This window comes from Sarcophilus harrisii, chromosome 4 (assembly GCF_902635505.1).
Source record: "Sarcophilus harrisii chromosome 4, mSarHar1.11, whole genome shotgun sequence".
NCBI classification, from domain to species: Eukaryota; Metazoa; Chordata; class Mammalia; order Dasyuromorphia; family Dasyuridae; genus Sarcophilus; species Sarcophilus harrisii.
In genome coordinates this window covers 299,590,299-299,604,427 of record NC_045429.1, presented here as the reverse complement: position 1 = coordinate 299,604,427, position 14,129 = coordinate 299,590,299, and the positions used below count along the sequence as shown (strand labels likewise).

The 14,129-nt window shown below is 38.0% G+C and overlaps 1 protein-coding gene across 4 annotated transcripts in view; it reads right to left on the bottom strand.

Annotated features, from left to right (window-relative positions):
• Positions 1–14,129, bottom strand: part of MGAT5B (alpha-1,6-mannosylglycoprotein 6-beta-N-acetylglucosaminyltransferase B) — a 122,586-nt gene that overhangs the window by 82,093 nt on the left and 26,364 nt on the right. For all 4 annotated transcript variants that reach the window (XM_003768680.2, XM_031965555.1, XM_003768679.2 and 1 more), the window contains one exon: positions 3,585–3,726. In XM_003768680.2, coding sequence (XP_003768728.1) covers positions 3,585–3,726 — 142 coding nt within the window. The remainder of the gene's footprint in view (positions 1–3,584; positions 3,727–14,129) is intronic.

The following is a 14,129-nucleotide window of genomic DNA, read 5'->3' as shown; positions in this document are numbered from 1 at the left end:
CCTTTATGGCAATTAATCCACAAGCATTTATTACAGGCTTTCTATGTGCCAGGCACAGTGGTAGGGTCTTGGTATACAACACTAAAATGAAACAGTCTCTGCCTTCAAGCTAATATTAAGCTGGGGAAAACCATGGGTACATAAACACAGAAATAAATAAATAAATAAATAAGCAATTTCCAAGTGAGACAGCACTAAAATGTTCAGGGATCAGGAATGGAAGGAAGCATCTGTTTATAGGAGGTAATGTGAGTCTTTGTGCTGAGACATGAAGACAGGAGACAGAATGTTGTAAGAGAGAAACAAGTAGGTCACTTGAGCTGAGCCATAGTGCTTGTGAAGGAGAATTAATTGTAATAGGCCTGGAAAGGGAGTCTGGAATCAAGTCAAATCAATAGGCATGTCTTAAGCATCTATGATGCTCCAGGCACTATGTTAAATACTGGGGACACCAAGAAAGGCAAAAACACCCTGCTCTCGCTTTCTTTCTTTTTCCTGAGGCAAATGGGGTTAATAGACTTGCCCAGGGTCACATGGCTAGAAAGTATTAAGGGTCTGAGATCGGACTTGAACTCAAGCTCTCCTTACTTCAGGGCTTGTGCTCTATCCACTGCACTACCTAGCTGCTCCCTCTCAAGAAGTTTTCAATCTACTTAGTGAGACAAAATGCAAAATACATACAATCAAAGTATTTACAGGATATATTAAAGTTACTTTCAGAAGGAAGGCACTAGCCTTTAAGGGAGACCAGAAAAGACTTCTTTAAGAAGGTAAGATTTTTGTTAAGACTTGAAGGGAGCCAGGAGGCAGAGATAAGGTGAAAGATCATTTCTGGTAAGGTAAACAGCTAGGGAAAAGATTTAAAAATTTGAAGATGCAGTGTTTTGTTTGGGAAATAACAAGAAAGTTAGTGTCATTGGCTCATAGAATACATTGTATATGAGGAAAGTAGAAGATTGGAAAAGTTGGAGGGGGCCAAGTTATTAAGGACTTTGAAAGTCAAATAATTTTACATTTGATCCTGGAAATAATAGAGTTTACTAAGTGGAGGAGGGGTGAATGTTATGTTTATGTTTAGACCTGCACTTTAGGAAAATCACTTTGCTAGATGAGTGGATGATGGACTGGAGTGGGGAGAGATGAGTCAGGGAAGCTGTCCAGGAGGTTATAGCAATAGTCCAAGGTATATAGTCTGGTGAGGAGGGCCTCTGCTGGAGTAATGGCAGTATCAGAGGACAGAAGGGAGCATATAGTACCAAAATATTACAATGATAGAAATGATAGGATTTGGCAACTTACTGAATAAGAGCAATGGCAAAGAATGAGGAGGTGAGGATATCAACTAGGTTGAAAACCTGGGTGACTGGGAGGATGATGATGATGCCTTCAGCAATACCAGAGAAGTGAGGAAGAAGAGAGGATTTGTGTGAAAAGATAATGAATTTAGTCAAGGCGAGAGGTGAAAAAGGCTTGAACTAGACTGGTACCTCTCTGAGTGGAAAGAAGAATGAAAATACAAGAGAAATTGTGAAAGTAGAATTGATAAAACTTGGCAAATGATTGCAAATGGATTTAAAGGGACAATGAACATGTGAAGAAAACTGCACATTTGAATGTCTGAGAGTATGAATGAAGAGGGAAATTAGGAAGAAGAACGTTTTGGTAGTAAAGATCATGAGTTCTGTCATGAACATATTGAGCTTGAGATGCCTGTAGGATTTCCAGTTGGAAGTGTTCAATAGACAGTTGGGGATGTAATACTAGAGCTTAGGAAAAAGATGATTAAACATATAAACCTGGGAATCATCTGAACAGAGGAAATACACAATATTATGCCTGTTTTATAAATAAAGAAACTGATTTTTGGAAGAAGGAAATCACATACCCTAAATCACAGAACTAGACACTGGAAGAGCTAAGGTCAGACTTTAGGTCAACTGACTTCCAATCCAGTGCTTTCCTCACTATGCTAAGTAAGTTTATTTTTTGAATACCAATGTATAGGCAGACATATGCTTATAAAAACACATCTATTCTGTCATGTATTTCTTGGTTTTCCCATAGAATAAAATACTGAAACATGGGTTTTCCCCAAATTTGCATAAAATAGAACAATTCAATCTTGGATAGTAGAAGGAACAAATAGAATGCAGTGGAAAGAGAATTAGAAAAGGAGTTGGGGAATCCAAGTTTTAGTCCTATTTATGTCACTAAATTGCAATATGATGTTGGGCAAACCCCTTCTCCTCTTTGTGTCTCAAGTTTCTTCACCTGCAAAATGAAGGGGTTGAGTGTCATAGATTTCAAACTGGAGGGAACATCAGAGGTCATTGAGAATAATGCCATCATTTCACAAATAAGGAAACTGAGGACTAGAAAAAGAGAAGTGATTTGACCAAAGTGTCCTTAAGTAAGCAACAGAGCTGATTTCCAGATCTTACTTTTTTATGACTATGAATGATACTTAAAATCAACAGACCTTAGTGAAAATATCTAGTGTTACATTCACTCTTGTTAAGAATGAATTCCTCAACTATGCTCAAAAAGTTATCAAACTGTGCATACCCTTTGATCCAGCAGTGTTACTACTGGGCTTATATCCCAAAGAGATCATAAAGAAGGGAAAGGGACCTGTATGTGCACGAATGTTTGTGGCAGCCCTTTTTGTAGTGGCTAGAAACTGGAAACTGAGTAGATGCCCATCAGTTGGAGAATGGCTGAATAAATTGTAGTATATGAATATTATGCAATATTATTGTTCTGTAAGAAATGACCAACAGGATGATTTCAGAAAAGTCTGGAGAGACTTACACGAACTGATGCTGAGTGAAATGAGCAGGACCAGGAGATCATTATATACTTCAACAACAATACTATATGATGACCAGTTCTGATGGTCCTGGCCATCCTCAGCAATGAGATCAACCAAATCATCCAATGGAGCAGTAATGAACTGAACCAGCTACGCCCAGCGAAAGAACTCTGGGAGATGACTAAAAACCATTACATTGAATTCCCAATCCCTATATTTTTGCCCACCTGCATTTTTGATTTCCTTCACAAGCTAATTGTACATTATTCAGAGTTTGATTCTTTTTGTACAGCAAAATAACAGTTTGGTCATGTATACTTATTGTGTATCTAATTTATATTTTAATATATTTAACATCTACTGGTCATCTTGCCATCTCGGGGAGGGAGTGGTGGAAAGAGGGGAAAAATTGGAACAAGAGGTTTGGCAATTGTTAATGCTATAAAGTTACCCATACATATAACCTATAAATAAAAGGCTATTAAAAAAAAAAAAAGAATGAATTCTTCAGGGCAGCAGTGGATAGAGCACTAGCCCTGAAGTCAGGAGGATCTGAGTTCAAATCTGGCCTCAGACACTTAATACTTCCTAGCTGTGTGACCCTGGGCAAGGCACTTAACTCCAATTGCCTCAGGAAAAAAAAAAATGAATGAATTCCTCTCCTAAAAGGAGAGTAGAGAGCTTGAATCTTTCCCACACCTCTCATGGTCTACCTATTCATAGACATCACAACCTAAGGTGGGAGTCATATAGCCCTATCCCTGGAACTCACCTATCTATGATATGTCCTTTATCTCCCCTGTGCAATTCACTGCCATTCTCCAAACGCACCATTGTATCCATGCGCTTCACCATCAACTCCAATAGGTCACTCATCTTGCGTAGGACAACCCGGGACTCCAATGCACCAATAACTGTTAAGAAGAAAATTCAACAGAATTAGGCCCAAGTGATTATGATTATTTAGAAGCAACTTGGCTCATAGGGACCAGGATAAAACAGAGATGGCACATGTCTGAGCTCTCCTGCATGGAATCCTTTTCCGTACTCCTATTGTACTGAGAACTATTCTTTAGCAACACAATAACTATAAGTAGAATTGGGACATAATCTATAATTCCAAACTCAGCTTCCCTTGTAGAGTAGGCTTCTCTAAGAGAACCAATGGATATTTTCCTGACTAGTTGTATTTTTTGTAATTTAAGTGGAAAAGGAAAAATTAAGAGAATAGCAATGGATCTTTCAGTTATTCATTTAACAAATATTTATGCAGTGTCTACCCTATACAAGAAGATGTGCTGGGTCCTGAGAATACAAAACAAAAAGAAAAGAAAAGGAAAGGAAAGGAAAGCAGTTCTTACTCCTAAGGAGATTCCATTCTACTGGGAAAATACAACACATTCATGTATGAGAAAAAAGCTAGAATTTGAGGAAAGAGAGCCCTTAAAGGGATCAGAGAATGATAAAGGTGTTATCTGAGCTGAGCACTGTAGGATTTAAAGCTTCTAAGAGGTGAAATGGAAGGAGAAATGAATTGTAGCATATAGAGTGTTGAGTTCAGAGGCCAGCTAGAAATTGTTTGTTTGGAATATAGAGTAATATGAAAGGAAGTGACAGGAAATACCTGGAAAAACAAGTTGGAGATATGTTCTGGAGGGCATTAAATGTTAACATGAGGGAGTTAAATAAAAAATGAGAGATTAGACAACTTCAAGCCAGGCAAATCCTTAGGATACCAAGTCAAAAGAGTAGCTATGGTTTCAAGTCAGTGCTCCTTCCTCTGCCTCACTTAGTCCCCAGTTGAAAACAGTGTAGGTGAACTCCAAGTAGAACAGAATACTAATGTCTTCATTTGAATGCCTTGAGCAAAATTTAAAATCATTCCTCCTACCTCACATCTCATATAACAGAAGTTACCTCCCTCCATATAACAGAAGGGCTGAAACCACTTTCTGCCTCTGTTTTCCATACACCTCTCGACTTGCAATATGGTTTCAATACTACCACCCTACTGAAACTTGTGTCTCCAAGGTTATTGATGAACAATTTACTAATTGTTAAATTTATTACTTTTTATATAACTTTTGGTATTTTTGTTTAAAAAAAAACAATAAAACAGACATTTTCCCCCACCTACCTTCCCTGCTCTTGGGGGAAAAAAAGAAAAAGAAAAAAGATAATTCTTGTAACAAATGAAGATAACCAAGTAAAACAAATTATTCCATTTGGTGATGTCCAGAAGTGTGTATTTCATCCTGCAACTTAAGTCCCTCAACTTCCCTATAAGGGATCCATAGCAGACTGCATTATTAGTTAGGCTTTTGGAATCATGATTTGTCAGTGCTCAAGTTTTTCAGTTGTTTTTCTTTACAATGTTGGTGTTATAGTAAAAGTTGCTTTTATTCTGTTCATTTAATTATCAGTTCACATAAATTTTCCCAAGTTTCTCTGAAACCATTGTTTTCACCATTTTTTGATGGTGCAATGATAGTGTTGTGATATTCTAATCCAAACATGTACCACAAATTGGCCTTAGACAATCCCCAATATGTAGGTACCTTAGTTTCCAGGGGTTTTTTTCCTACTATGAAGAACTGTGTTGCATATTTTTTAACATAATGAGTTATTTTCCTCTTTCTTTGATCTTTTGAGACTATAGGCCTAGTACTGCAATTGTTAAATCAAAGGATAGACCTAATTTAATGACTTCTGGAGCATAGATGACTGATGATAGAGATCTGTAGGCCTACCAGCTAATAGTCCTAGATCAAGGCCAATCTCTTCTCCCAAGACTGTAACATTTGAAAAAGTGTGGTGAAAAAACTGGGACTTTCTATGTGGCATTTGGGAAGACACTAGAAGCTGTGTCACGTAGACTTTGTTAAAAGACATATGAAAAGAAATTTCCTGATTCTCCCCAGGAACCCAGAGACCTTTATGGAATTGGAGTTAAGAACAAATGTACCCATTATATCCCAAGTTGATTTGATGATATTAGGGGATATTGCAGTTTGAAAATTTAAAAAAGGCAGCTTCCATTTTCATTCTTGAACTGAGAACTGTAATACTCTTTTTCTCCCTTTCTCTCTCTCTTTCCCTCCTTCCTTCTCCCTCCTTTGCCCGCTCCTCCTCCCTCCTTCTCTCCTCCTCCTCTTATTCTCCTTCTCCTCTTCCCCTTTCTCTTCCTCCTCCTCCTCCTTCCTCTTCCTCTTCTTCTTCCTCTTCTTCTTCTTCTCCTCCTCTTCCTCCTCCTCTCTGTCTCTGTCTCTCTCTGTCTCTGTCTCTTTCTGTCTCTCTCTCTCTCTCTCTCTTTCTCCTTCCCCTTCTCCCCCCAGCCCAAATCCTTCCAGTAAAAGGCACCTGCAGAAGTCAAGCCCTAGCACTCAAATCCCCTACTTTGGCAAAAGTAGTTACTATTTGCATATACCATAGATAAATAATTCTGAGTTGTATAAACCTAGTCTTGATGGCCATCTTTTAAGGTAGAAATATCAGGAGTTCCTGGGCTCCTGCCTCCTACTGGCAGCAGGAGCAATTTTCCATGATAGGAAGGATAATTATTGAGAGGAAAAGGAACTCAAGCCTCATCATGATTGACCAGAATTCCTTGTCATTTTCTGAGCTACCAGCACCTAGGTTAGCAGAATGGGCAACTAGGCTTTAGCAGTGATATTACAAGCTTGTGGCAAGGTTCTGTCCTGGGATGAGGAAAGAAAAGTCAGGCTCTACACAAGGATCCTACTTTGCCCTTGGAAGGTAAAGGATGAAAAGCAGCACATATCCATAGCAATACTCTGTTTAGCATAAGAGTCAAAGCTAGGCCCTGGAATAAGATCCCAACAAGGTCATCAGAGCTTAGGCCCAAGTAGTGGAAGATGTTAGCCCAAAAAGGCAGGGGCAGTACCCACAAAATACAGTAGGGTAGCAATTGACCCTGCATAGTGGGATAGGTGCCAATGTAGTGATTATGGGTCACGGGCAAAAGCAATAGGTACCAGCTTGGGCCCAATTAGCAACTAAAATCAATTAAGCATAGACACAAAGGCCATAGCAGAGTGAGCACTGACATAAAAATGGCAAAATATCACTCCCTTTGATTACTATAGAACTTATTGATCTTATTGACTGGGTATTATAAGACTCAATGGTCTTTGGACCACTCCTGCCTGAGAAGGAAGTGGAGGACCAAGAAGTAGCATTGTTGGGAGATGGTTTTTCTTTCTGGTAATAAAGGAGAGCTGAAAGTGCCTAACCAGACCCCACAGAAGAAGGATTTAAACTTTTCAAAACCTGTAGTTATAATAAGGGTAGAAAAAAGATATTTATTAAGTGTCTACTATGGGCCAAGCATTATGCTAGGCACTTTACAAATATTATCTTATTTGTATCTCACAACAACCATTTTGCATTTGAGGAAACTTAGGCAGATAGAGATTATATAACTCAGACAGTCAGGAAGTATCTGAAACTGGGTTTGAAGTAAGATCTTCTGCAGAGACTCAAAGCTCAAAGTTCTATCCCCTATGTCACCTAGCAGGCAAAGACCACTTTCCTCCCTCTCCTAACTGGTCTTACCTCTATAGAAGGAGATCCTGGTTCAGAGGCAGAAGACACTAGTGCTTGATGACACAGATACCTTTCCCTGACCAGTGATAAGACTGGTGACTTTGCAGGAAGCATTATCTTCTGCTGCTCCTGTTCAACTCACTTCTTTACATACAGAGACCCTGCTATGAACTTCAAAGACTTGGCATTATCTACCACAAGGACCAAATTATCTAGATCTTGAACTCAATTCTTTCAAAATGAAACTCTTAGTCTTTGTTCTCCCAAATTTAGTAGTTCCTTCAAAGAGGGTTGTTATGTTGTTTATTTTCCTTGTTTTTGCTATTTTTCTGTTTGTTCCTCCTACACATTGAAGCCTTCATTCTAGCATATCCCTCCTTTGTCCTTCTTCCTCAAGTCTAGGTTGCAAAGAAAGAATATATTTATCCTAAATTTGAGCATTTTTCTGGATAACTCAGCTCACTGACAGTATGGGAAGAATGGGAACAAAGCCAAAGCTTTCCCAGATCTGGGTCATCAAAAAAGAAACTTCCCACATCGTGCTAGAGATAGAGACCATTTATGCAAGAGATCATGTTTTTAAAAAACAAGCAAAGCACTTGAAACCAAATACCATTAAACAGCTTCATGATTCTCAGGCATTTCCTTTCCTTTCCAATCACTACTCAAACTTAGTAGTGGATATGTGTGTGTGTGTGTGTGTGTGTGTGTGTGTGTGTGTGGTGCATTGGTGCATGACTCCATATCTTTAGTCATGCCTTATTAGTGAAATCTTTCTTTGGGTTTTTAACAATCCTACTTTATAAGCCCAAAAGACTTCAGCTCCAGGCACTTCTCAAATATAAAACCCAATAGTTGATCAGCCAAAGAATTTCTAAATAAATGTAAGTGTTCTAATAAACAAATTCATGTTGAGCTCTATGTATGGGTTTTGGGAAAATGGTAAAAAAGACATCTAAAGATGGACCTGGGAGAAAAGGACAGATATATCACACACAGGATAGGACAATGAGAATACATTTTAGATAGTAGGACTTAGAGTCAAAAGAGGATGTCTTAAATATCATTTAATCCTATCCCTTGCTTTTAGAGATAACCATGGCTAGTAAGTAGCAAAGAGGGTTTGATTTCAGGCCCTTTGATGCTAAAACTTAGTCTTCTTTCCACTATCTTCATACTTCCAAATCCTATATTCTTGCCCTGACATTGCCACCAAATAGCTGTTGAATTTTAGAGAAGTTGCCCGATTTCTCAGACTTCATCTTGCCTGAATATAAAACAGACATAAATTACTCCTGACCAGCCCCAGCACTACCTCATGGAGAAGGAAAGAGAAGGGAAAAATCTTTTATTAAGTACTTATATATAATATGATGGGTCAGCCTTTCTACTAAGCACTTTACAGTTATTATCTCATTTGATAATGACAACAACCCTGGGAAGAGAAGGCTATCATCACCCCCATTTTATAGTTGAAGAGACTAAGAAAAACAGAGATTAAATGACTTGTCCATAGTCACACAACTAGGAAGTTTTTAAAGCTGATTTGAAGTCAGCTCTTTCTGAGAATTGTACTTAAAGTCAGGAAAAGTCATCTTCCTTAGTTCAAGTCTGGCCTCAGACATTTACTAGCTAGGCAAATCCCTTATATGTGTTTGCCTCAGTTTCCTCATCTGTAAAATGAGCTGGAGAAGGATAAGGCCAACCATTTAAGATTTTTGTCAAGAAAATCCCAAATGGGGGTCATGAAGAGCTGGCATGACTGAAAATAACTGAACAGCAACAGCTTCCTGGCTTTATTTGCTGTGCTACCTAGCTGCCCCTAAGTGCACAGGGATGAAGTAAAGCAAGGTAATAAGCAACTGGTTTGCTGCTGAGTGAATAGAATTAAGGACTAGGAAGAAAGTTGTCCCTTCCTTAAGGAGAAAGACTAGCTCCTTCAGGTCTGTCCTCCCTATCTTTAGGGAAAATGATATGACAAATACCCACTGTTCTTGAAGAAAAGTTACAGGCAACTTTTATTGTTGTTGTTGAGGCAATTGGGGTTAAGGAATCACACAGCTAATAAATATCTGAAGTTTAATTTGAACTCGAGTTCTTCTGACTTTAGAGCTGGTACTCTATCCACTGAACAACCCAACTGCCCTTACAGGTAACTCCTTACAAAACAATCTTTTCCCATTCTCCTAAAGCAGACAATTTTTGCGTCTAACTCCTGATAGAAGGGAATGTGTCCTCTCATGTGTCCCCTATAATATTTGTCTCTGGAATTTCTCTTTCCCATCATTCCTTCCCCAGATGAAATACTCTTTTCCCCTTTCCATGTAAATGTAAGTCATTTCCTGATGGACACCCTAGGTGCACTTAGCACATCTGAAGTTAGAGGAGAGGGGTCACTTTCTTTGGAAAAGCCAGTTAGCTTGTCAAATCCAAAGTGGAAAAGTGGGAAACAGGTTACATTTGAATAAGAATTGGTATAAATCTGCAGAGGCAGGATATGGAATTATGGCAGCAAAAGGTATAGAATGAGGAAAAAGAAGGCAGAGAGATTGCTGACTATGGGGAAATGGGTGAATATTTGAGGAATGGAGGAGCTCATCCCCCTCCAAAACATGCCTCCCTACAGATGGGGAAACAAAAGTTGGGGTATCTATAGCACTCCTAATATACAGATATCTCCTCCTTTCTGGACTCAGATTTTTTTTTTTTTTTTTAATGAGCAGCTTTAGACAAGATTAGAAGGGAAGCAATAAACTGGGAAACATTTTTTACAAAGGTTCTGATAAAGGCCTCATCTCCAAAATATATAGAGAATTGATTCTAATTTATAAGAAATCAAGCCATTCTCAAATTGATAAATAGTTAAAGGATATGAACAGACAATTCTCAGACAAAGAAATTGAAACTATTTCTAGCTACATGAAAAGATGCTCCAAGTCATTATTAATCAGAGAAATGCAAATTAAGACAACTCTGAGATACCACTACACACCTGTCAGACTGGCTAGAATGACAGGGAAAGATAATGCAGAATGTTGGAGGGGATGTGGGAAAACAGGGACACTGATACATTGTTGGTAGAATTGTGAATACATCCAACCATTCTGGAGAGCAATTTGGAACTATGCTCAAAAAGCTATCAAACTGTGCATACCCTTTTACCCAGCAGTGTTACTACTGGGCTTATATCCCAAAGAGATTTTAAAGAAGAGAAAGGGACCTGTATGTGCACGAATGTTTGTGGCAGCCCTTTTTGTAGTGGCTAGAAACTGGAAACTGAATGGATGTCCATCAGTTGGAGAATGGCTGAATAAATTGTGGTATATGAATATTATGGAATATTATTGTTCTGTAAGAAATGACCAACAGAATGATTTCAGAAAGGCCTGGAGAGACTTACATAAACTGATGCTGAGTGAAATGAGCAGGACCAGGAGATCATTATATACTTCAACAACAATACTATGTTGATCAATTCTGATGGACGTGACCCTCTTCAACAATGAAGATGAACCAAATTAGTTCCAATAGAGCAGTAATAAACTGAACCAGCTACATGCAGGGAAAGAACTCTGGGAGATGACTATGAACCACTACATAGAATTCCCAATCCTTCTATTTTTGTCCACCTGAATTTTTGATTTCCTTCATAGGCTAATTGTACACTATTTCAAAGTCCAACTCTTTTTATACAGCAAATTAACTGTTTGGACATGTATGTATTTAAAAAAAAAGCAGCTTTGATGTTTGGTTTGGGGATGAGTTGATTCTAAAGAGGGATAGGAACCAGATATGGATTTTATTGTGCTCAGGATAGTATAATACAAATACACAGGATAATATGGATAGTTTATCTTTCAGAGATCATAGGTTGGACTTGAATACACATCTTTCTAGCTCCAAGGCCAGCTCTTCAATGTGGCCTCTTGATTCTCAACTTATTAAATTCAGACTTTTCTTACTGGGCCATCACTCCTTCTGACCCAACCTTGATCTGCCCAGGAAGTATAAAAAGTTGAAGGGAAATGGTTTGCTTTTTTAAAAAATACTTATTTTATTTTACATTCATGAAATAAAACAAGCAATTCTATAACAGTAGAATAAAAAAGGTGATTGTACATGAAATTACAAATTATTATGTACAACTTTCAGTTCTTTTAAAATATATAATAAAGTTATCATGTAAATTTCTTTTTCTTTCCCCATAGGTGGCTATCATTAGACACAAATATGTTTACCTTTTTAAAGTCATTTGCACTGCTAATATCAATCAAGTGTTTCCCAGTACTTAGTCCTCTATTCTGACATACTTTTCACCAGTATTTGAAGTAGGAAAGAAAAAAAAAATTGGAGGGTCTTTACATAATAGAGGAATAATTCAGTAGGATAAATGGCTCACTGGTATAACTCTAACATGACTAGTCTGCTCAGAGATTCTGAATAAAATCAGATTCTCCTGGAAGGAAACAGGAGAAATAAGGAGTTTAAAAACCGTTTAAGGCATAGTAGGATGACTACTAACTTCTGATTCGGAGTGAAAAAATCCATTTCACTCTGTAGGTCACAATTTCCTCCTCTGTAAACTACATCGTTGTTTGCAGTCATGTCTGATTCTTCATGACCCCATTTGGATTTTTTTGGCAAAGATACTGGAATGATTTGCCATTTCCTTTTTCAATTCATTTTATAGATGAGAAAACCAAGGCAAACAGGGTTAAGGGACTTGCTCAGGATCACACAGCTAGTGTCATAGGGCAGATTTGAATTCAGGAAAATGAGTCTTCCTGATTCTACACCCAGTACTCTCTCCATTGGGCTGTCCCTATTAAATAATAGAAGTAGGATTAAAAGATAAGAGAAAATATAGAATGATCATATTCCCTCATTCAGACCACATCTTAAATTTTGAGTTTATTTGTTCAACCCATATTTTAGGAGAGACATTTTAAAAAACAGATTGTGTTGATGGGAGGATAACCAAGATAAGTGAAAGATTTTGAGATCTTGAGGATGTCAAAGGAATTGAAGTTTTTTAGCCTTGAAAAAAGAAGATTTAAAGCAGATATGATAATTGTCTCCAAATATTTGAAGGCTATCATGCTAGAGATGGATTAGATTTATTCTTCTTGGCCCAATAGACCAAGAGAAAAATAATAGCATGAAGTTGGAAAAAAAGGAAAAAATTGGCTTTATTCACTTTAATTTCTATCAATAGGATCTGGCAGAAGTAGCATCTAAATATTGCATTTATTAAAAGTTGGTCTAGGGGAGAAAAAACTGCATACCCATAATTGCCAAAGATAAAAATATGTAGGGAAATTTCTAATCTATATGTAAAGTAAATTTTTGGAACTTGAGCTATTAGCATCTTCTCAGAAGGAAGGAGAGGAAAGCACAGAAATGAAAGGAATTGATCAGCTGAATAGTATCCAAAAGAAAGTGATCAGGGTGGTGACTGTCCTTGAGATCATGACATATGATCTCTAGGAAAACCCACGTTTGAATTTGCCCCATATATTTACTAAATTATGTGACCCTGGGAAAATTATTCCCCAGTTTAAATGGAATTTAAACTTTCCATGCCTCAGTTTCCTCATCTGTAAAATATGGGTAAAGGGACTTCTTAGGTCCCTTTCACCTCTCTATGTATGGTTCTGTGATTAAGGAAGCTTAACTTGGAGGATAGAAAAAAAAAAGCAGAGATATAATATCTTCTTTAAATCTGCGAATATATGAAAGACTACTATGCAAAAGGCGGATTATTCTTGATCTGCCCCAAATGGGCAGAATTACAGACTATAGCTGAAAGTTACAGAGAAAGAAATAAGGTATAATGTAAGGGGAAATGTCCTAGCAGAGTTATCTAAAAGGAAAGTGGACTGCTTTAGAATGAGTCCTCATCCTCTGAGAACTGAAGACCTTCAGCCCAAAATTGGATGATCACTTGATGGATTCTTGCTCAGAGCAGATTCCAACTAGAACTCCATTCCTCACTGAGAAGCCTCCAGGAAGGACATCAAAATAGCTTTTTTTTTTTTTCCTTAGGGAAATGCCTTTTTCTTTAATTTCTATGAAATTGAAGAGATAGTCTGCTTGAGGGACTGATGGGAGATAGCTTTATCTAAGGAATTTGGAATCAATAGATTGATATAGAAGGTTTGATTTAATGCTTCAGGCAAGGTCCCTTGAACAGAATCAAATTCCTTACCTACCTAAACTTCAGTTTCCTCCTTTGTCAAAACAGGGCATTTCCTGCTTGCCACATTCTTATTCCTGGAACCTTTTAGTTCTGGGAGTAATTAATATTAGGAGCTGCCCCACTGGGGATCCAACTGAATAGGACAATTGGACAAAAGAGCTTTTTTTCCTTTTTCCCTTCCTTTCTCTTCCCTTCCTGTAATGGGCTGAAGCTCCAGTTGATGCACTGAGGTCCCAAGCACGTGAGGCTAAATAGTAATTGGACCATACTCTATTAATATATATGCTTAAAAAGAATGGCCCCCGCCCACTCTTTGTGCAAGTCCTGATGTGTTGTATAGGAAATGACAATTTTGGTGGGTGGAGGCAGAGGGATGGAGAGAGAAGCGGAAGGGACTGCTGGCTGGATTCCTATAGCAGCTGCTCACATTGCAGTCGCGATCCCCCTTCACCTCTGCTAGCTGGGTCTTGTCGCAGCTGCCCATATTGCTATCGCAATCACCCTTCACCTCAAAAAGAATAAAGATTGAAGATTTCCCCTTAACCTGAATTC